Source organism: Xiphophorus hellerii, chromosome 23 (genome assembly GCF_003331165.1).
Source record: "Xiphophorus hellerii strain 12219 chromosome 23, Xiphophorus_hellerii-4.1, whole genome shotgun sequence".
In the NCBI taxonomy this organism is placed as follows: domain Eukaryota; kingdom Metazoa; phylum Chordata; class Actinopteri; order Cyprinodontiformes; family Poeciliidae; genus Xiphophorus; species Xiphophorus hellerii.
Window position 1 is genome coordinate 15,435,227 of NC_045694.1, and position 23,953 is coordinate 15,459,179.

A 23,953-nucleotide genomic window follows, 5' to 3' on the forward strand; every position below is an offset into this window, starting at 1 on the left:
TGACTCTCTTTCCCTGTCTTCCTACCATCTTTTCCCCCCACATACCCTGGCATGGAGCCCAGGTTAAGTAACCCAAGGTATGGGGAAAATAAGGAGAAATCGTCCTCTGTCCAAGACTTACAAACGAGTAAGTCATAAAAGATTTACATGCGTCACGGCTGCAGGGGCTTAACGTTTCTACCGTATGGAATAAAGTACATATTTGGTCAAGAAAAAAAAAACTACACAGACGTTCAACATTTCATAAAAAACATTTTGAACTGAAAGCTTACATAAAACACAACCAGATAAAAGTTAACAACATTCAACATGTGCCCTTCACTATCCAGTCAGGATGTTTAAAGAGCTCGACTGTGACAACTGTCTATGGTGTGTATGGGTTCCTTTTTTTTCTGGCTGTAAAAGGGTGTGCCTGTCTGAGGAGACAGCAGAGCAAGAAGAGAGGGAAGAAAAAGGAAACAGGAGAAAGGAGGAGAAGGAGAGAGATCCACACCCAAACTTGTTGCTGCAGGCTCTAACAGGGAAGTATCTTCACTTGCTATCTAACAAAAGGTGGAGTATAAATTGGAGAAAGGCATCAACCATAACATCAACACAACCTGATTTCTCTTATCCAGCCGCTGCCACGTCATTCCATCCACAAATTACTCGTTAAAGGTTCTCTTTCCAGAACAAGATACAGAATAGCATGAATGCAAAGAGGCATCAAATTATCAAACCACTTTTGAAAAAGTTTATCAAACACTTTCATGCCTGTTCAGCTTCTTCTGTTAGGGGAAAATAAAGTGCGCCACTGCAGTTAAACGCTCAGCATTCATGTGGCTGTGGGTACACACCCACTTCTCATGCCGTGCTTTTCTTTAAATGAGGTTTTGAATGTGCAATGAGATCCATACAGATTGTCACTTTACAGAAATATACTGAACAAAAAATAATATTCTAAACTTCCCAGAACTTTCTATTGGAAACTCCCCACCCCAACTTTTTTTCTTTTGGAAGAAGCAGACAACATCAGAACAGATAAGCACATGTAATAAAGCAGGACACTGTCATTGTAAACTTACACACAGACATAACAAGTGCCCCTTAACAGTACAATAAAGGACTGCAAGCTGATAACAGTGACTCTTTTGCAATTGTGTTGTTCAAATTGACTGAACACCTAAATCTGATGGGCAGATAAGCATGAAACAAAGAACAGTTTGTCAAATTTCAGCAGTCAAAAAGCAAACATTAACTATACTGTAAAACAGAAAAAAAAAGCGAAAAAGTTCATCTTTACCTGTGCGCAATCGCTGCGCCAAAGAAGCCTCACACCCGCCTGAGCATCCTTGAAAACGTGTCTTCTCTCCTTCACCCTAGCATAAAGAGAGCACTTTTCACACTGTCACAAGTTTGCAGTCTGTCAGAAGTATGTCTCTGTTTTCCTATTTCTCGACCACTTAGACTTGCAGGGCGTTTTCTCCCCCCTCCTCTTTCCCTCCCTCCCTTCTCTGAGTCGATTTAAGCCTCTTGTTTTGTTTTTTTTTTTTTGTTTTTTTCCCCCTCCTCTGTGTGGCTTCTACTCTGGGCTAAGCCGAGTGGTTGGACCAGGAGCTGGGTAGGGCTCCTGGTTTGCAGAGGGAGGAGAATACAAGGGAGGAGACCTGTTGGAGGGAGTGGTCCTTTGCACTGGGACCACCCATTGTTCCACATAGAGGGCTGCAGAGACATATAACAAGAAGACTGAGTTCTGGTTCAGGGGAGAAAAAGTGATTGACAGTATAGAAACTGGTTGAACAACAGTTTTGAAACGGTTCTCAAACATATTTGTGTACATTTTCATTGCCATCAATGTATAAGTACTTAAATGTGATACTCGTGTTTAGTATTTATCTCATGCTGACACAGTGTAACACATCACAATGTGGGTATCATATGACAGACAATAGCACAACCCTGTTATAACAGCACTGAATTCACTGTACACAAACTAATACAAACTTATCATTAACTGAGTGACTCATAAATGAATAGCTTTCCTGTACTCGAAAGTAAAACTGTTTATGTAAAAGCTTTTCATTGGAGCAGTGCCACCCAGGATGACTGACTTGAAAAAACGAAAATATTTTTATTTCAGTTTGAGCTGTTTGACTCAGTAAAAACTATAGTAAATGCAGGTTTTACATTCTTTTTTGCAGATGTTTTCTAGCATAAATTGCCCTTTGTAATGGTAGTTAATGTGCCAAAAATTATCATGTGACTGCAGCATGGCTCTGTAATAGTCACAGTGAAATACACTGTCAAACACTTTAATGAGGTAGGCGCTCCTCCTCTTCCAGCCTACTGTCATTTGAAATAAGCTTAAAGCTCTTTAAAAGCACAGTTTTGCTTCAAGCTCTTATGCAAGAGCAGCCAAAGAAAATAACACCAAGTGTTAAATTAAACGCTTGGAAATTGGTCAAAGCTGCACAGTTTTCCATGTGTTGGAAAAATAAAGGAAGGCATTATACGACATTAACAGAGTTGCTGCTCAATAACAACCCCAGCAGAAAAATCTGCCTAGAGTTATATGAGAGTATTTGGAATCAGCAGCTGGGGTATATATTAAAATATCTGGTTAAAGGAGTTCAGTAACTAAAACAGAGTAACCCAACCTTTCTTTCTGATGTTCCCAGTGGCCATGTCATATGAACTTAAGTGCCCTTTTTTCTAACACCACCCGTTGTGTTGCTTTCATTTAAGCTGATGTCAGAAACATCATACTATAATACCCAGATTTTTAACTTACTGGAGCTTTCAGAAATTACAGCTTCTCCCACAATTGTTAGGTATCCAAAGAAGAATACCTAACAATTAATTTTTTTGAATTGTTTTTCCCAGTTTTTCAGTAATAAAAAAACTGAAAAATAAACTATTAATACCACTCTTTGGAGATTTCCACTTCTTATCAAGGACAAATTATCATTTTAATTTTTAGTCTCACAATAAATATAGACACGTTTTTAATTTCAGGAGAAAGTCATCTGCTGGTGTTGGTCAGTTGTGCTGTATCAAATCCATGACTTACACCCTTTTCACATTGCCCACAATATTAATACCTGCTTTCATGACCAAAGAATCACATTTGCTTAATTTACCACTGACTTGGAATCCATGAAGTACAGTCAACTCCCTCCTATTTGTGGATTTTTCCCTGGGACTTAGCTCCAAATTATTCGCAGAAAAATCCATAATTTTTTGTAAAGAATAACTAAAATATTGAATGAAGCTAGGGTGACCTGAAATATTGAGTTGCAATTGACATGTTATTGGCTGGCGTTTACAAAGCAGCCAATCCAAGAGGGTCATTTATTTTCATTGGCACTGATTGTGCTGTACCCCCAGGAGTAGAAATAAGGAAGACTGTAGATATCACAAAATACCTTAAAGCACACAACATAAACATTTTATTGACAGCCCACTGTACTTGAAGGCTTCCATTAAATGAAATAAAGTGACATCAGAGTTAAAGAACCCATTTTCCATGTCCCTCAAAGATGCTTCACACCTCATGTGGTCACACCTCAGCAAAGCCACGGCATGGGCTTCACGTTGCAGTGATGCAGTAATTCTGCTTGGGAGACTCACAGATTGAGGAAGCAGCAATTAGAAGGTTTTATTTGAAAGTGCTTTAGCGCTCGGATGCCAGTAGAAGACGTGCATGCTGAGAATTGCCATCAGCTTGAATGGACAGTTTAGGGTCGGGATTAGGGTCTTTGTCCTGCCTGGGGCCCGGACACTGGTGGTGGAGTGGAAAGAAGAAGGGGAGGCTGAAGAAGCCTGGGAGGACGAGGGTGGAGACGGGTCGAAGCACGGCTGGGAAGCAGGTTGATCCATGGAAGATGAGTCTTATAGAGGGATTCTTGATCTACGATTGGCTGAGGTGGAGAGAGGACCGGTGGTAGCAGCGGAGATGTGTAACGTAGTGATTGGATGATGCAGGTAAAGCTAAAGATTCTCCCAGTTTGAATTTACACCTTATCTTAATTTCATGCAAAAGAAATCCCGACCAATTGTTGAGTGCATATACTGTCTGGTACAGTATGTGAAAATATGTTTCAATAGGCCGACATTTTTATATTTAAAAACAAAACTTTAATAGATTCTGTGTAATTAATATTTCTAAAAAAAAACGGACTTGTGGGTTTTCAATAATAAAAATGTACAAAAATTAACACTTCGAATATATACCTGTATAACTTTTAATAGTTAAATTTTTTATCTGAATTACTGAAACAAATAAAGTTGTTCATGGTGTTCTCATTTTCTGTCTGAGTAGTGTTCTGTTATATTTCCAGTTTTAAAGAGTATCTATGAGAAATAGGCATCATTTATTTCTATTAAAAGTTGCTTGACATGTAAACCTGTAAAACATGGAGTAACATATGAATTACAAAAAGCTTTAGTTTCATCTGGTTCGTTGGTATTTTTAGAGGCTCCCAATAATTTTTGTGTTTCTAATAACAAATGTACTGAAATTTGAGATTGTGCAACTGTGCAATAAAGATTCATTTATTCTAAGATTTTTCATAATTTCAAGAGATGAGTAGGGCACTGTATGTTATTTCCCATGTAAATAATTTTTCTAATTTTTATTGAAAAATTTACTCCCTATGTTATTCGTTTTATAGTTTTTACTTAAAATTACTCGAGCTTCTCTGGAAACTTTCCCAGCTCAAGTTTTCCCAGCCAGTTAGTTCACTCGAGTATTTATGTACACTTCCAGTTGTGGATAGAAAATTTCATGTTGTTCTTAGATGCAGTCACTCAACGGTTGTGCCAGATAACTGCTTCTCCTAATTTTAACCATATCTGAAATAACCCTCTCGCCGATCTCCTCTCTACACACTCGTGCTCTACGAGCAAACAGCGTGCAAGAGGCAGGAACAGAGGAAGTTGCCGCGCTGCTTTGTGGTAGACGAACAGGGTGTGGTACAGACGCTTGGACGTGTGCATGCTCATATTTAAAACCTACGGCTTTACAACGCTGCATATCAAGACAGCTTGGGGTTTGTTTTGTCCCCCCTCAAAAAAACACTGTGAGCATCTTCCACAAAAACAAGAGTGACTTCTTGTGTGTATGCAGAAATGGAGCTCTATTGCTGTATGTACTTTGTGATAAAAGAGAGCAATTCCCAACATACAGTATGTAACATTAACTCGGAGAAGTGTAGTATTTCTTTAGAGTTTGAACTTTAACTGTTTTTTACAAAAGAATCATACATAAAAATAGTTATTGTTGAACTCCGATATCAAGGAGTGTGTTATATGATAGACTTATACCTGTGGTAACTTGCAATCATTCTTTAACTCATAAGTTCAGATTTTGATCAGTGACTATTTTCCTAACTGTCCTTCTAATGCAAGTGCCTGCTGAGCTCTGAGCGTGTGTGACCCTTTATAAACTGAGATTAGGGCCCGCATCACCTTTGAAGACGGGTGTCATCTTTTTGCTTTCTGAACCAAAACTCCTGTGATGTCATGTAACCAGCAGGGTTCTCCTTAAAGCTGTTTTCCACTCAACAACTTTTCAACAGTGACTGTTTATGGTCCCATAATAGCCAAACAGTAAATGTGGCCTTTAGTGCTTGTAAATGCAGTTTTCCTTGACAACAAGTTCCTACACTGATATGAGGACAAATTTGATGGGAGCCTTTATTATTCATTTCCTTATCTGGATTAAATCTGAAGCAGGTTAGAGCGGGAACTGCTGGAAAACAACTCTAGCAAAAGATTAAAGCAACTTTAATCTTTAAACTGCCTTACAGAAGTTATTCATACCTTAGCTCATTCACATTTTTTTTCTTTAGCAACCACAAATTTCAATTTATTTTAGTGTGATTGTGCTAGACCAAAACAAAGTTTTGCATAATGGTGAAAAAACAATGTATGGTTGTCACGGTTTTTGAAAACAAAAATCATACACGTGTGGCTTGCACATGTATGCACTCATTTTTATTGACTAAAGTTTAGCTGTGAAGATGTTTAAAGCCGGTTTTTGGTTATAAAACATCACAGGTTTTGAATGTCTCACTGAGACAATCTTCAATCCATCGTCTGGAAATTGGTAGAACATGATCCAGCAGTAAACCTACCTAGACATGGCCTTCCACCTAATTTATCGGACCTGGGAACGAGAGCAACAATCAGGAGAGCAGAAATGGCGGGCATGATAGCTCTAGACGAGCTGCAGTCACAGATCACATGAGACAATCCGCTACCATGACAACTATTAGTCAGGTGCTTTAGAAATCTAGCCATTGTGGAAAAGTGACAGGAAAAAAATGTCTACTGGAAGATGTTTGCAGTTTGCCACACATAATTTATTAGGCAAAGCAAAACATAAAAGAAGATGAGACCAAGGTTTAAAGTTTTCACCTTAATGCAAAACTACTACTGTATGCTTCGCAGAACAATAACACCACAAACAAACATGATGGTGGCAGTATCATGCTGTGGAGACCGAGAAGGGAATTAGAATTGGTTAGAATCTTAATTGACATAAACACATGGAAATAAAAAAATATTTTTTTTTATTTCCTGAAATAAAAAAATGTTTCAGGAAGCAACAAACTTGCAGAGCAGAAGTTTACTTTCAAGTACCACAGCAACCCCTAAATATAGAGTCAGAGCTATGATCGAAAGATTTAGATCAAAGCTTATTTGTATGGCCCAATGCTATTCTAAGCTGCTGTGATGAACCCGCATAAAGATCACAACATATCTTATATCTGTTCCATTCTGAAGACTGTATAAGAGATGCTATATTTGGCAGAAAAGTAGCACTGCACTGCAACCTGAACACAATCCCCTCCATAAAACACAATGCATTAGGAATACTTTTTTGTAATAATGACCAAGCTGTCGGAACAATGGATGGAGATAAATGCAGGGCAATTCTCAGGAAAAACATTAAATATTAGAGGCTGCAAAAGTTGTGAAACTGGGGAGGATGTTTCCTTTTCACCAGAACGATGGATTTAGTATGCAGCTAGAGCTACAATGAGATGACTAAGATGAAAATACATTAATATTCATGCAAAGTCCTGAATTAAATTCAATTAAGAATCTGTCGCAAGACTTGATAATTACTGTTACTAAATACTTTTCATCCAGTCTGACTAAGCTTGAGCTTAGTCAGAAGAGGTTGGACTTTTCAATCCGTAAATGTGCTGAGCTGGCACAGACACACCCCAAAAGACTTGCTGCTGTAATTGTAATGGAAAAGTGGTTCTGCAAAGTATTAACACAGAAAGACTAAGTGCAAATGCACACCACACTTTTCAGATTTTTTACTGTTATTTTTTTTCTATTGAATTGCATTTTTATCTTACACTTCATAATTGTGCACTACTTTGTGTTGTCGAATATTTAAAATCCCACTAACATACTTTGAAGTACGAAGTTGCAACATTATAAAGTTTAAGGTGTAATAACTCCTTTTCAAGGTATTGTATGGGAAATAAAGTGCATCATTAAGGACATACACTGAATTTTTTTGCATGTTTTTATAACCAAATCCTCTCTGTCACTGCTTTGTGGCTTATAGCTCCGGCTGGGTAAAAGGATATGTGGGAATGGGTGTGTTTCCTAGCCTTAGGTGTGGCAGCCAGTGAGAACAGACGCGAGATGAGTCACAGCCCATAACAACAATGAAAACATGGCAACTCAAACTGCAGTAAGGCCTAAAATCAGAGGATTAAATGGGGATGGACCGTTGGAGGTATGACTGGTGGCGTGCATGCGCAAGAGTATGATTATTGTCTCCCGCAGGATAAAGGAAGTTGCATCTCTGTGGCCTGAGCAAAGCAGAGACTTGGCACAGCACCTGGACCTGATGACTATTTTGATTTGATCAAAACTCCTTAAGCAACAGTTTGGCATTTCCTGTAGGTGCAGCACATACGGATATGGGCTGACACATTAGATTGTGAAAAGCAAGTTAATTAATACACGGAGAACTGATTCAATCTGGTGTGGTGGAATCGCCTTCTAGGCTTTAACCAATTAAATTAGTAATAATAAGTAGTTGACTATGTTTGTATGTATGAGAAAAAATTATCTTGTGTTATAAAATGTCACAATCTTCAACTAAAATTCCTTCCTAAATTCAGACAATGAAAGCAGTGTGCTGAGCAAAAAGGCTTGCTTGTGTGAGTCACTGAGATAATTTGAAAGAACACGAGATCCAGTGGAAGAATTTATTTCAAAACATATTTAAGAAAGTAAGTCAATAGTAGATCCTCCTTTTTTTTCTTCTTTCTTATTTTTTCATGATCTCTCTGTATGTTTGAGATATGTTTCTGGGTGAACTGATGACATCTGTTAAAACTTGTCTCATAAATTTGGAATGATAAACTGACACATGTCTTTGCCACCTCTCCTCAAAAATGAATGCAATGCAGAGACTGAAAAAAACTGTCACTGGCTTCCCTTTATTCTGTCTGCAGCACATATTACTGTGTCGTTAAGATATACAGCAAAAATGAAAGAAGGAGAAAGTGCTTTAAAAGATACTGAGAGCATTCCTCAACACTGGATATGTTTGCAGTTTTAGACATTCCATTAAATATTGAAATAGACTTTTCTTCTAGAAAAAAACATTTATAATGCTTCTTCGTGTGTTTCTTTTTTACATTGTGTAACATTGTTTATTTTATGTTGAGTGTTTGTCAGGCCAATGTGGAGGACAGTCAAAGAGGCATTGTTGTGTTGAAGAAATGTCAAAGGGTATTTTCTACAGTAGCTCTCATGTGTTTGATTAATGAATGGACTGTTGTGGGTTTTTTTTAAAGCCACAGATCAAGTACTAATCCATTTCTGTATATGATCTTGCTACTTTTTCCAATGCAAATAACACTAAATGTAGTTTTTATTATTTTTCCTTTTATCACTGTTAGTGCCTATTGAGTTTCCATTTTGCACTGCATTGTGTTCCCTGAGGACACGGCTCATGAAAGCAAGAAATGAAAACCACAAAAGGAAATGGTCTCCACATTTATGGGCTGTGGACTGTGAAAAAACAGAAGTATATTTTAGAAGAATGTTGTAAATGTTCATGTCCCCCCCCATGTGTTTTAAACTGTTAATCTCATCAAATAACTAACTAAACAGATTGTTGTTTTCCTCTGCAGAACTCCATCTGTTTCTGTTTTATATCATGTCCTGAAATGACTTTCGTTGCAAATTGGCACCAAATAAATAAACTGAATTGAAACTAGATGTAACTGCTCAAACTAAAACTTTTTTTTGTTTTGTTTTCAGTGTGACTGTGTAGCTTCAGTATAGCGCATTACATTGTTTATGCACATACAAAATTATTACTTTTACCTGGCATCATTGTGCAGGAAACTAGTTTTGTACTGTTGTCAGTGTACAAGGAGCATAATCTGTGGTGGATTTATGGTGTAATATTTTCAAACATAAAGCTACGAAGCTCATGACTGCTGATTTATACATTATATTGACTTTAAAATTTGTGAAAACTCTCTGTAGAACCTGGACAAGTCACCAATTCTTCACAGTGGAACATAGAACAGCCAACCATGCTCAGACACTCACACCTAAGAGCAATTTGTAGTGACCAATTAATTTAACAGGCTTGTAATGGGACTGTGAGAGGAACAAGAGTACCCAGTGAGCAAACCCAAAAAAGACCTCAGGCAGAATTAGAACCTTGGGAATAGCACAAAAAAAATCCACCATGAAGAGCAAAATTGTGGAGTTTTACAGCAATTTAGGTTTGTCTTAAAGGAAAGAGGGGAGACTCAGACAAATTGACATAATGATTTTCTTTAAGTATGTTACGTCATTAAAAAAAATAGACTTTGCCCTCTTCCTGCTAACATCAAAACAATAATTCATTTGTTTTTACAGTCACTAAAAAGATAGTTAAGGTAAATCAAAAAGAAAAACTGGCCTAGTTCTGTGACATTCTTATACTGAAACCTGGAAGATATACTGTATATAATTATAAAACAACAGTAAGATAATAACAACGCTCTTATTTCTGCATAGTGAACATCCATGTCACCTGATGTCATATGGGTTCATATGGACCGAGGCTATGTGACAAGAATAGTAACAAACAACTGGGTGGAGCACAAACATGAACATTTTAAAGTGATTTGTTTCTTTTTAAAAACACTATGAACATGATGAGTTTGTTATGAATTTTGTACATGAGTAAGTCAATCTGTGAGATTATTATGATGATGATCAGACTTGTCTCAGCTGCAAGAGGTTGAGCTTAATCATTTCTACTTGAGAATATAATTGATTATCCTTAAGCTATTATGGATGAAAACGCAGATACCGAGGATGAAGCAAACGATGAGGATAACGATCCTAAACTGGTACAAATTTGTTTAGATTCATTTTGTCTAAGTTCTGCGCATGCTACATGTTTCAGTCTATGTGGTGATCTTTTTGGCAGTTGTAACAGATGATGCATCAGTTTTGCAAGCAGGATTATATAATTTGTACTTAAAAATGTAATCGAATAACTCCAGTTTGCCCTCGACTTCCATCATGGGGTTTCACTCCATACAGCTCAAGAGTTTTGCAGCAACAGTTCAGAATAGAAGTAAACCTACTGAAGAACAAACAAAAATGAATGAAACACAAAACACAAACAGTAGAACTTTTGTGTTCTGCTGTTTGCAAACACAAAAGTTCACAAACAGTGCAAAAACACATAATGCATACATCTAAAAAGTGCAACACCTTAACACCTCTGCGATGTCCAGTGACGTAGAAATACAGATGTCAGTGTGTTGGATGGGTAAACTCTACCCATTAGTTAAATATTGACAAACAATTAAATAAAATTGAAGACTGACTCTGGCATTTTCTATTGTGGTTGAACTACAAAAGCAAGAAATTTACATCTTCTTAAAAAAAAGAAAGACAATCTTTTTGACATATAATCAAACTAAATGTTTCCTGTTTGAAGTCAAATAGGATTTTTTTAAAATTATATTTGGTAAGTGTCAGAAAGGAAAAGACAATGTTGTCTTTCTTTAACCACGACACTCAGAAGGAGTGCAGCAAATACGTATTGCGGTCAGGACAGCTGGGACGCGGGGGGTTGTCCTGTTAAACTGTCAGTTTCTCATACCAAACAAAAAGGAAAGTGTAAAAGTGCATGCAGGATGATCACAGAGTAAAAATCTTGTGGGGTTCAAACGACCCCCAGTGTCTTAAGATTGCGGGAGGGTTAAAAATTTAATTTAACTTGGGTTCCCAGGCTCCTAGCAAAACTTTGCTAGAATTTTGTCCCATTCCTCCTGACAGAACCGTTTTATAGGGAACCCACAGGTTTTTTTTCCTCAAATGTAACTGATGATCCCTGCAAAATATTTTAACAGTAGTTTTATCAACCTACAGAACATGTCCTTAAAAATTAAGGTCTTTGTGCCTAAGTGCATTTGAAACTATAATCTATTGTTTTATGTTGCTTTTGAAGTATTGGTTTCTTTTTCACCGTTTGTCATTTCACCTCATGTCAGCACAGATCTCTTTTCGCTGTGGATAACAAGAGTCTCTTAGTTGCTATAACCAACATCTTTCGCTCCAAGACATGTGCAGCTCTAGGCCAACCTCACAGTGTTTAGTTGCGTAGGAATTGTTTAAACAGATGAACGTTACACCTTCAAGCATCTGGCAATTTAATGTTCCAGAACCAGATTAACCAGACTTGTGGTGATCAACAATTCATTTCCTGATACCTTGACATTTATTTTGTTTGAAGAGTGCCTTAAAATGCATTCGTTGAGTGCAGCTCAATTTAACTTAGATAATGGTAATGATTGCATAGAAAGCTTACAATGGCATGACATCATCTTGACTCTTGACCAAATTGTTTATAGGCGTAGTAATAATAGTTTATGTAAACTTATGACTTTTGTTATCTAAATTAAGATAAATTATGTCTGATTTAACATGATGAGGGATAAATTATTGTTTTATTTTTGCAGCTTAGGTAAATATCTGCTTTGAATTGAATGCAAAGTTTGTTTGACTTTAAAGCTAAATGTGACATATAAGTTTAAAGTATAACTCATTCTCCTGTCTAAATATATGTTGTTGTTTTTGTCCCAGTTTGATGCATCTTTACATCCATCCAACCTTTACGGAATCACATTAAGCAGGAACTGAGGGAGAGAAAAGGGGGACGCACTCTGGACAGGCTGCCAGTCTATCACAGGGCACCTGATTTAATTTAACTAAATCTGATTAGCACTAATAAGTGAATTTTCTTCTTGTCAAATTAGGTAAACCATGTGGTAATGTCTCATGATCACCACATTAAAAAAAAAAAAAAATCCTGAAACATTTTTAACATTTTATCCCACATCATTTACAAGACTTCACACAACTCATGTCTCTGATTTTGTCAGAGTCCAGCACTGGAAGCTAGTGAGTAAGCAGACCACAAGCTGGAACTTGTCAAAACAAAGTGGACCTAAAGTAACCACCCAGAGCAGAGGGTATCCATGGTGAGATTACAACTCCAAAGCAACCCCAGGCTGTTAATGACAGCATGCAGTACTCAAGATACACTATCTCGCAACACACGGGTCACACTGCCTCATATTTGCCATCCCCATAGTAACTCGAATTTGTTTATCTGTGGAATTCCCCAGAGAACACGCTCCCTCGCATACTCATACACATGTATACTGAGTATGCGTGAACATATGCTTATGATTCAGAGAGGCAGGCTGTTCCTTTGGTACTTGAAAGAATGTGAGCGAAAAAAACGGGAATGAGAGGCAGATTGCATTGTGGTTTCCCCTTCAACTTGTGAGTCAAGCACACGAGGAAGGAACAGAAAAAGAGACTATTCTGGGATGGCTGCTATAGTAACATAATAAGCAAGAGGGCATGAATGTTTCCATAGCAAAGGGTTGCGTGCATATGGATAAATATCACATGCCTCAAAGCAGTTTATAATAATGTAAAGAACCCTGCTCTGCTTTGTAGAGTTTGTAACTGTTTCGGGAAAGGATGATCTTCTCTTCTTACCGTGTTTTTATTCCCCCGTTAGATCTGATCAGTCATTTTGTGTCAGCACATAGCGATGGATGCTGGAACACCTTGCACAGGTTAGATCTTGCCATCAATACCACACTGCGTAGTCAGACTACTTTACTTATGGTTTTGTTAGCCAATCAGTATTGGATGTCATATAACAGTGTAATGATAACACATCATGTTTTAACTTGTGTTTTAGTAGCTTGTTTTGTCTTGCTCTCTTGCATGTAGTTTTTATTTTAATAATTAAAGATCAACACCATAATCAGATTTCTTTTTGGATGCTAAACAACTGTGCTCCCAGGGACAATATTCTTGAGCTGCTATTCTCCATTTGTAATTTGCCCTGCAAACATCTAACAATAACTTAAGCTTTTTCCCATTTTGTCACGTTTCAACCACAAAAACGTTCTGTTTTGCTTTATTAAGATTTTGCGTGACAGACCAACACAAACTATAACATATTAATACCGTGGGAAGATATACTGTAGATGTATGGTTTTCAAATTGTTTAATAAATACATGCATGTATGTGTTAATGGATGTGTGCACCCATACATGTCTGTAAACATACAGTATGTGACTCATTGAGATTAAAAAGCTCTTTCAGGAGAGACCTGACCAAAAATAAAAACCTCAAAAAGTGATGTGTGTTTGTATTTAACTTTTTCTTCTCATATAAAACCTAGCACAATTAGCTGTAGCCACTGTAGCCATTAACTGTATCAACTTATTAGTAAATAGAGTCCATTAGTATGTGATTGGTGTGTGATTTAATTACAGAACAAATAGTTTTTCTGTGAAAGCTTCAGAGACTTATTGGGAAATATTAGTGACCATCGTGAATAATACAAGCAATACGTAATACAAGTCAGGGACAGGACTGTTTAAACGTGTAAAACAGGGTTAGGTTGCAAAATAGCAGCTTACAAAGCAGTGTTCAATTTGTCATCTGAAAGAAAAGGAAGATTGTAAATCTAGTAAGAGAGAAATTGAAAGTTCAGGCAAGGACAGCATTAATCAGAGAAGCAGCCCAGAGATTCACGGTAACTCTGGCAGAGCTGCAAAACCTAAGATCAGGTGGGAGAATCTTTTGAAAGCAAAACTGTTAGCTGTGGACTCTGGCTAAGAGGAAGAAGTTGCAAAAAAAAAACATTTATTGAAAGAAAAATGTAAAAATGTTGCTTGCCAATGTAGGAGACGCAGCAAAGAAGAATAATTTAGCCATATCCAGTCGAACACCTTGGTTTCTGTGGTAGAACCTGATGAAAAGACCAATTGAGAATTTGTGGAAAGAATGTGGTATTTCTGCTGATAGACCCTCCTTACCCAATCTGAATGAGACTGTGCTATTTTGCAAAAAGAATACAGGCAAACCCAAAAGGAATTGCAGATGTCATTGTGGCTAGATAAATTAACAAAGCATCAGTATGAAAGTTGAATAAAAGTATACACATAATTTTTCAATTAATACTTTTCCTTCTCAATCACAGTAGTTTGAGTTAGTTTGTCTCAAAAAAAAAAACAACCGGCATTTTTGTTGCAATGTGATAAAGTGTGAAAAAGTTCGAGGAGTATGAATACTTTTGAAAGGCACAGTTTAAATTTGACATGTTTTCCTTCAGGAAAAAATTCTACTGATCTGACAAGTAACAGATATAGATGTGTTTATGTTAGTGATTTCCTCACAGTCCATAGTTGTACTAAACTATTGATCAAAATGGGGGCGCTCATTCTTCTTGCGACCTTTCATCTGCTACACTTTGACTTAGGCAACTGTGTTCCTCAATTGCACATTCCAGTCATATTTAAAAATGTCTCAACACTGCCATTCTCTTGATGGGTGGGATGTAAAAGAGCAGCAAGTCAACACATGAAGTCAGGCTGGGGTACCTGTTTGCTCAGAAATGTCCTCCGGGTCTAAACTGCTTTTTCTCTGGAGCGATGCAGTGAGACATGGGTTTAAAGTCTTGCAGGGAAGGGAACCAACCCAGGTTTACCTGTGCTGTTTATGCTTTATAAAAAACAAAGGATTAACTTGTGTTGTAAAAGATATTGTAGATCAGACCACACCCAAACCACAACTGTGGACATTTAGGGATTCTTCGTTTAGTGTTTACCAATCCCACACTCGTGCATGCACATGTTGATGAATCATTTTTCTAATATATACGTTCACAGTTTTTCGGACAATCAACATTTCTTTTCTTTGGGTACGTCAGTGCATTTCTACAGTTTTGCTTTAGTTTGACAACATGCCCCACCTCTGGATTGTGGTAACATGAGCCAAATTCAACTCTGGGGTTTCAAGCCCAGCAGTGCAGGGGCTGTCTGTTTTCCCTCTGTGTTCCTCTCTTCCCTCATGTCACACACTTTCCCCTCCACTCTTACAGTTGCAGTACTCTTCCAGCTGCAGGGAAATGGGAACTCTCAAGTAAATAACTTTTTAAGAAACAATTTTGATCGCAAAGACTGCCTCAGCTGATGCGCTTCACTTTTAGGTGTTATTGTAAAGCCGCTTGATTTAAAGTTGCTTGTTGATAGTGCGCCATCCTCCTTTTCCCTGCCTTCTTCAGCTATTTCCCCTCTGTGGACTCACCTCTGACCTCCTTCATTCCATTCCAGTACCAAATTACTGTGCTATGTTTCTGAGCCATAGAAATATGAGCGCTCACACCCTTTAAATACACGGGAGGGAAGAAGCAGTCAAGGTCATTTTTCTTACAGTGCACGCAATGATGCGTTTGTACTGACATTAATGTAGCATTCAAGTGAATGGCTTTATCTAGAATTCAATAAACTATGTAAAGTTTACATTATAAACATCTGTTCTGCTTATGGTTGTATCCTAGACATACTTTATGGATTCCCATAAAGGCCTAGGTTGGGACTGTAAATGGGTTTCATGCTGTCTGATAGAGCAGGGTAACCCAAGGTGCAGCCCTGGATACCCCTTCTTACAATAAAAATTGTAAGGTAAAACACAAAGTAGATCAATTTAGCTTTTAACAGAAACATTTTTTAATTTACTTTCATATTAAACACATCTATCCACTGACATTTGCTCAGAAGTAGACTTTGGCACACCCAAATCTGCATTTCATTACTTTATTAAACTTTGCTAAAACAACAAGCAAGAAAGAGTGACCTAAATCCTGTTCTTATTAGACTTTTTTATTGAGCCCAAAAAACTTTGCAAGCTGGATGTCTTTCTTTTAATGAGTCAAACGTGCAAAATGCTAAGTTTTGTGTCTTCAGCAATTTAATCAACCTTTTCCCATAAAAAACTGACTGTTTTATTTGTTTAATTAAAATATTGCTTACTTTGTTGTTGAGCAAGTAAAAAAAACTGATTTTTTTTTAAAATTAGTTTTACTTCTTCAGCAAATTGCAACCAAAACACAGATAGTGTCTCATACTCTCCTTTGTGCCTACTTTTTAAAGAGCTCTGTCTCCAGTGGTTAATCTGCAATCCTGTCATTCCTATCAGGAAGATGCCCTGCGTTTTTGAAATAATTTAGCGTAAGTATGTTGAACTTTTGCAAAACATGTCAGAGTATGACTAAGCGGACTAGACTACGTAGAACCAAGACTGGAAAACATAGTGGACTAACCCAGCTTGATATCCATGTTATAGCATTGAACTGTGCCTTCCAATCCCTTTCATGCCTCGTACATTTTCTCTTTTTGCTGTTGCGACTCATACACTTCAGTAGATTACTGGGATTTTATAGACCAACACAAAATTATGTTTAATTGATCATTTGAAAAACACAGAATTGCAACCCCCTTTGCTCAGACACCCTTAAATAAAATCTACTGCAACTTCTAATTGTCTTCAGACATCACCTAATAGTCAGTCTAGCTGTATCACTGTAAACATTTAAATCCAGCTTTTCTCTGAGGTTTGTTAGAGGAAACATAGTGAATAAGCAGGACGACCATAAAGACAAAAGGAACACATCAGACATGTAATGGGTAAAGCAGTGGAGAAGTTTAAAGCAGGTTTAAATGTTAAAACAATATTCTATCTTTGGGAATCCCATCAAGCACTGTTTAGTCTGTCATCTGAAAATGGAAAGGGTATGGCACATCTGCAAATCTATCAAGACATTGCTGTCCACCTAAGTGGACAGCAATGTCCACTTAGGACATTGCTAAGTATTTCACCCAGGTATTTCACCTCCCTGTCCCATCGGCTTCCTCCCCCTTTTCCAGATGGGTAGGGAGGGAGAGCATTAATTAGATAAGCAGCCAGAAGGCCTGTGGCAACTCTGGGCAACCTGCAGAGGCCCACAGCTCAGTTTGTCAACAACGATTACCTGTGCATCTCAAAAGTATGTGAGAGGGAAAAACAAAGCCAGAAGAAATCCCCTTTGTTAATTACCACATGCCATGCAGGGTGAACAGCACAACAGAACCAAGATTGCACATTTTGGTCTACATGCAAAATGTGATTTATTGAGGAAAACAAATATTATCTATGACCCAGAGCACACCATCCTACCAGTCAAAGATGACAATGGCAGCATCTTGCTGTCACAATATTCGTCTTCAGATTTCCCCTTCCAGCAAATGTGCAGTCAGTCCTACTAAGAAATGACAACAGGTAGTCATGTGTTTGCCAAAGCTCAGACCAAATTGTCACTGGGAATCTATGGCACGACTCAAAATAATTTTCACACATTCAGTTTTATTTATCTTACTGTGATTGAGCAATTTTTCTAGACAGACCAGGCAAACATGTTCAAAGAGGCCTTCCACAAAAGACCTGCAGCTGTGCAGTGAAAGAGGGCTGTGAAGACTATTGACTCAGGGGGGCTGAATACAAAGGCTTGCTATACTTTTCCATTTATTTTTATTACTGTTTAAAAGTCATGTGCTTTTCTTTCCACCTCATATTATATATTACTTTGTTTTGGTGTATTGCTAAAAGGTCTCAATATGAGAAAAAGGAACATGAGAACTTTCTGGTTCTGTATCTGATGACTGGCTAGACAAGAGTCAAATTGGCACATTCAACTCTTCATACATATTAAGTTACAAAATGCAAAACACCTTTTGTAGTTTTACCAAACTACAGAGTTCTTCTGGACTGTTAGATTTCAGCATCTGACAACCCAGTATTTCACCTCCCTGTCCCATCGGCTTCCTCCCCCTTTTCCAGATGCGTTTTTTACTAGCAGATGCTCAGCACATGCATACCATGCCTAAAGCTCCTACTGAGGACCGACAACCACACAGGGTCCTTGTGTGGTAAAACAATACAGCCTCTCTCTGTGTTCAGCACTCCTCACTGCTTCAACTACTTTTAAGAGCCCCCCTTCCCTCCACCGTCTCTCCCATCTCTCCCTTCTTCATGGAAGAACACAAAAAAGAAAAAAAAAGACCAGATCATAGTGGCAGGGTGTGCGGCTAGGAGAGAAACAAGCTCAGGGAAGGACGGCTGGCAGGAGTGGAAGAGAAAATGTTGCTGTTGGCAAAGGATTGTTTTATTGTTCTCGTGTTAGGCTTTCGTTCAGCCTTTTTAACTCCGAAGATCCTAAGTGCAAACAACCGCTGTAATCTCGAATGGACTTTATGTCTAGATTTAAAACGAAGCTTTAAAGTACGTTGTTTCAGCTTTCATCAATTTCAAATCTAATTCACAATAAAAATGTTTCATAACAAAGACCCACGAGCAGATGAAGGGTTACCCAGCTCCATTGTTGTAACTGCTGCAATACTCTGCTTCAAGACAAAGTTATTTGCTCAAGTTACAGCCCTGCTCCATTCTGATCCACAGGATGGGTGAGTCATGTGTTCAAGGACTTGGGCGCTTCACTGTTGTGGGAACATTTCCATTTTCTGATTTCCATGAAGCCACAGAACAAACTAAAATGGCCTCCCTGACTCAATATTGCAGAGGGAGATGGTTGCGCTGCTAAAATACGCTTAGTAAGTTGGAAAAAATGATATCTGACTCACTCGAAGATGAGAGTCCTCCCTTGGGCATCTGGGGTGTGTGTGTGTGTGTGTGGATAATGTGAATCAGGCTGAAAGCCCCCAAACCCACCCAAAGGTTTAAAAGCTTTGTAATTTAACGCATGATAGACTAAATTACTACTGGTTGTCTTCTGTTTCAAAGAACATTTCAAAACAGTCGTTGCAAATATCAAATGGCCTCTGAAGTGAAGTTCATTGTTTATCCTCTTCCAGGTGCTCCATTTTACCTGCGGCTATGTACGACAAACAAAGAGGCACCATACAGAAGTACACAGCAGGTGTGGGAACGGAAACCGGCACATTATCAAAACTTTTATTTGTTTCTTGGGTGTGTCTAATGAAGCCAAGTGCATTTCGTGACCAGTAATAACTGACTGACAACATTCATATGCATCTGGAAGCTTTACAAAAGATAAAAAACAACTTATGGTTTAAGTTTTGCATTCATGCTCTGAAACAAACTGTATTTATGGAAAACGAATTGGGCATGATCTTACCCCCTTTAGAGGTAGTGCCTCTTCCTCTTATGAGGCCCCAGCTTGCAGAAGTAGGTTCTGAAACAATATATTTCAACATTTTAATAAGGGTGTGGTCAATGTTTTTTTTTTTTTTTTTTCATATTTGACTTTCAAATAAAAAAAACTTTCTAAAACAAGCTATTGAATCTACTTATCTACTTTTAAAGATACTGTAAAGTGGAACCTTTACTACAATGTCTCAGATGTCTTTGTTCAGGGCTGAGATGGTTTTAATTTACTCCTGCTTTTACTGTTGCACCATGTACAAATGTCTTGTGCAAAAATAATTATGGGCATCTGACTAAACTAGTGTAAAATTGGGAAAACGTTGACATCATAAGAAGCTCGGAAATGTACTCTCTTGGCTTGAGGGTCCCAGTAAGTCCTTAACTTGTTTATAACTTCTAAAACCTAATAAAGAACCGGTTTAAAGTAGAAGAATACGTGACCTCATTACAAGCATTTTCTGTTGATCTCGTTCGAACGGGTTATAAATTTCAGCCTTTGTCTGCCCTCTAGAGGCGTGAAAAAAAATTACAGTACAAAATTTTGTACTGTGATTTTGTACTAAATTTGTACAAAATTACAGTACAAAAAGCAAAATTTTTAAAAGGTCTGTTATACTTATTACAGATTTGATTTAAAATGGACTACAGTTGTGTTTCTTTTGTTCTTAATTTAATTTCGTATGCGTTTGTGTGGCATCTTTGGGATACAGAAGTTTAAAAATGAACGTTTCATAAAGCCCTGAGGCTTTTTTGAGAAATACTTGAAGTTTATGCAAACTGTCTAAATTAACATGGTCAAAAGTTATTTTTGTTCTGGATTAGGTAAAGATCTGAGAAGGGTCCTGGGCATTAAAAGTGCGCTTGTTTTAATTATTATGCCACATATATTTCTGACCTGGTGCTCCATTGATGTGGAAAAAAAAAACCTCATCACTTCCTAAAACACTGGGTATAGCTGTTCTGCTCTTGGATAATGTTTTCTTCTCATTCTTTACATGTTTTTTTATGCAAAATTGAGAGCAAACAAGAGGTGTCAGAATGCACCACTATCACCTTGACACAGGACTGATGCTAGTGCTCAAGGAGAAATATTCTTCTCCAAATACTCCACGCCTTGCCACCCTGACCTCAGTTACAGTCAGTCAAACGTGTTTTAAATTTTCTGAACCTGGAAGAAGTCTGCTCTTGTGAAATGGCCATCAATCCAAATGGCACATTATTTTACCCTTTTATTAACTGGCAGAATATTTGTTTTAATTCAGAAAGTAATTGCTTTAGTACTTGGTATCTGGTCTGGGCTAAACATTTTAAGTGCATTTCCAGTGTAACTTTGGCCCAAACAGAAGTGGTGTAATCAGACTTTTTCAACTCTACCTACATTTGGATAAGAATTGTCCAACACCACAAAAAAAAAACAAAGTGCTTAATTTTGCCAGAAACAAGCTAGAAGAACACAAAATGACTTCTTGCATCGCTGGGACAGTGAATACATTTTCTGTTCTTGCAAAGCATTATGTCAGTGAGTAAAACGGTACCAGACACCTAAATATCTGCTAAAACTAAAAACATAAAATGAGTTTCAAATGAAGCCATAATATGCAGGTTAAAGGTTGACTACACATTATGAATGACAACTAAATATCAACAGCTACAGCAATTTATTTCTGCTTAACTGTCAGCACAGGTGACCAACTCTATAGGTCATAGCAAATTCAGTTTCTGAATTAATGAGTAAAAAAAAAAATACCTTCCCACCTTAAGTTTCTTGGCACCATGATGCTTTTCTTTGAAGAAACTTTGCTGTTTCAAGTTCCTGATTCTGTAAATACCTTGAAGTGGCAAAATTATACATATATCTGCATTTTATAGACATGTCTTATTTCCTTTGTAAATTCATGCATGCAAGTTTACCACATAGTGCAAGAAGCAAGTTGACTCAAAGGGTCAATCAACATGAGTGAAAACCAGAGAGCAAGAATGGTTCAAGGAGGTGCCAGTTTATATTATTGTGTTTCTATGCATCAAGTTTTCCGTCACTGACAGGGGCCCCGAGTTTATCCCCTTTGTTCTTTTCTTTCCTGGATTTGTGTGTGTGGTTAACTGTGAAGCATATAAAGGATTATGTACAACTTCATTCCAGGGCTCTGCTTCTCTGATTTCCAGAGTCAGAGCCTTCAAATAAAGCCTTTTATAAGACAAAGATTGATCTTTCATTTCTTAAGTTTCTCTACCCTTTGTTAAAGAAGTTTTCCACGACAGGTTCATGTGGGCTCAACCTGACTAACAGCAGCCAAGTAGGATTTAAGAAAAAATAAAAAAATGTTTATCCTGTTAAGGAAAGAATGGTTAAAATACAGGCCTGAAGTATGCTCTGCGCCCCAGAGCTAAAACTGCAAAAATTTTCATTAATTACACAATAACTGCATTTTTTTAATCCCTCTTCATAGAGGCCAATACTCAGTATAAATTGCCACAAACAAAAGCTAATGCAATAGTGTTACTGAAGAAGTTTTATCGTTTGGGCTTGATAGCTCTAAATATTTCCTAATCAGTGAAGTAATATCCAATTATTTTTTTAACATGGGTAACAGATCACTGCACAGGTATGTTTATGGATTAATTAAACACTCCTCTAAAATGTAAACACCAAACCAAAAATCCAAATTTTAGTAGTGAAGTTGTAAATCACAGAAGTCAAATTCTCCACGACATTGAGGAAAATGCTTTATTTTGCAAGTCAAAACAACAGAAAAACCAGTTTGGGGGCCATTGAGAATTCACTCGTCTTCACTGTCATTTTGCAGCAAAGTAAGCACATGTGGCTGAAAGTCCATTATTTTTAAGTGTTGAGAGCAGGAGCACAAAGTGCTTTAGTTCCACTGCCTCCATGTCCTTTTACTTGAAGATCTTGCCCTGGTTGAAAGCTTTACCCACATGCTTGAAATCTCCTTCCCAGGCAAAGTACTCCTTAACCATGGTCTTACACTCCTCACTTTCTGGATCCAACTTCCTCCAGTCGTATGATTCATAGTCAATTTGCCAGTCTGGACACAGCTAAGAGAAAAAGAAAAAGGAAAAGAAGTTAAAGGGAGGAACACTTGGGTTGTACAAGATAAGCTTTTCTGAAAAAAGAAAAGCAAAACCACTTTATATTCACGTATGAAACATTTAAAACAAAAACAGGGTTTTTGCAGTCCAACACCATTGGTACAGTATAGGCAAAAACGTTTGGCAAAAGGAAATTCTGCTGCGGTGGCACAAGAGACGCAATGATCAGGCTTTTAGCCAAACGATTCAAATTTGGACAGATTAAATTATTTTGAGCAAGATTATATTATGTTATACATTATAAATAAATAAAAATCATGAAGGCTAGTACTGTTGAATCTTTGTGTAATAAATTTTGGTGCATCAATGAGTTTATTAGCGACGATAAGGAAGATAGCAAAGAATAATTAGGTATGAAGAGCAACGCTCTCAAAACTGTTGAAAGGGCTTTTAAACTAAAGTGATGACATTTTATTAACTAAAGTCCATTTCTAAACTGTTTAAAACTTTAAACTTCAGTCAAGCTGGTCCAGAAGCTGGCTAAGATGAAAGCATATCTACACTCAGGGGTCAAACAACCTTTACAATTCAAACCATTTCTACCCAGGATATAACCATTTCCATAATAGCACTTTTTAAAAAGCTAAAATTTCACTCATATTGTTTGTAAAAAGAAATTTGACTTTTGGAAAGAATTAATTTCTTTTTAAATGGAAGATCCCGTATTGATAGAAAATGGCCTGCAATCAAATAAGGTCTTCTATCATTGATGTCATTTCTATGACGATTTAACATGAAAAACTCTCCTATTGGATTAGAGGATGTGACCACAGCATGAACCAGCCTTTCACTCACTGATCAGAGTCGACTGGGATGAATATGGTCTTTATTTTATTTTCCCCTGTCAGATTAAGACTTGGTGCCATGACAGGACACTGCCTTGCCCATTGGCAGGGGAATTTTTTTTAAAAACTAAATGTGACATTTACAGGGAAGCACAGTAGAGAATAGGAGTATTTTATTACATTAAGCTTATAACATGACTTTGGGTGTTTATTCAAGTTACTTTTGAAAAGTCTGATTTCACCAAAGATCTGTGGTATTTTCCTCTGTTCATAAGCTTCTGTGGTTACCAAGCATTTTTGTTTTGTCTTTCTGTTTACGCGCGTTTGGAAAATGTCCATTCCAAGCAAGCTCAACATTGCGTTGCCAAGTTAAGCATTAAAACTAAACAGCAACAAAAATCAGTAGCCAAGACGAGATTGATATGCTGAGATAAATTATAAAAAGTAAAGTTTTTGATGAATCTTTAACTGAAGCATTATGAAATGAAAG

At 37.4% G+C, this 23,953-nt stretch overlaps 2 protein-coding genes and 1 long non-coding RNA gene across 3 annotated transcripts in view; 1 reads left to right on the forward strand and 2 right to left on the reverse strand.

Annotated features, from left to right (window-relative positions):
- ahnak (AHNAK nucleoprotein) overlaps positions 1 to 1,441 on the reverse strand; it is a 36,583-nt gene extending 35,142 nt beyond the window's left edge. The window contains 1 exon segment of the mRNA XM_032554160.1: positions 1,283 to 1,441. The gene's annotated coding sequence lies outside the window, so the exon portion shown is untranslated.
- The window catches only part of LOC116713885 (uncharacterized), a 26,825-nt gene continuing 2,872 nt past the window's right edge, over positions 1 to 23,953 (forward strand). The window contains exons 1-2 of the long non-coding RNA XR_004337932.1: positions 1 to 15; positions 2,977 to 2,980. This is a non-coding gene — a long non-coding RNA (uncharacterized LOC116713885). The remainder of the gene's footprint in view (positions 16 to 2,976; positions 2,981 to 23,953) is intronic.
- eef1g (eukaryotic translation elongation factor 1 gamma) overlaps positions 22,278 to 23,953 on the reverse strand; it is a 6,892-nt gene continuing 5,216 nt past the window's right edge. The window contains 1 exon segment of the mRNA XM_032554157.1: positions 22,278 to 22,624. Coding sequence (XP_032410048.1) covers positions 22,466 to 22,624 — 159 coding nt within the window. The 3' untranslated portion in view covers positions 22,278 to 22,465.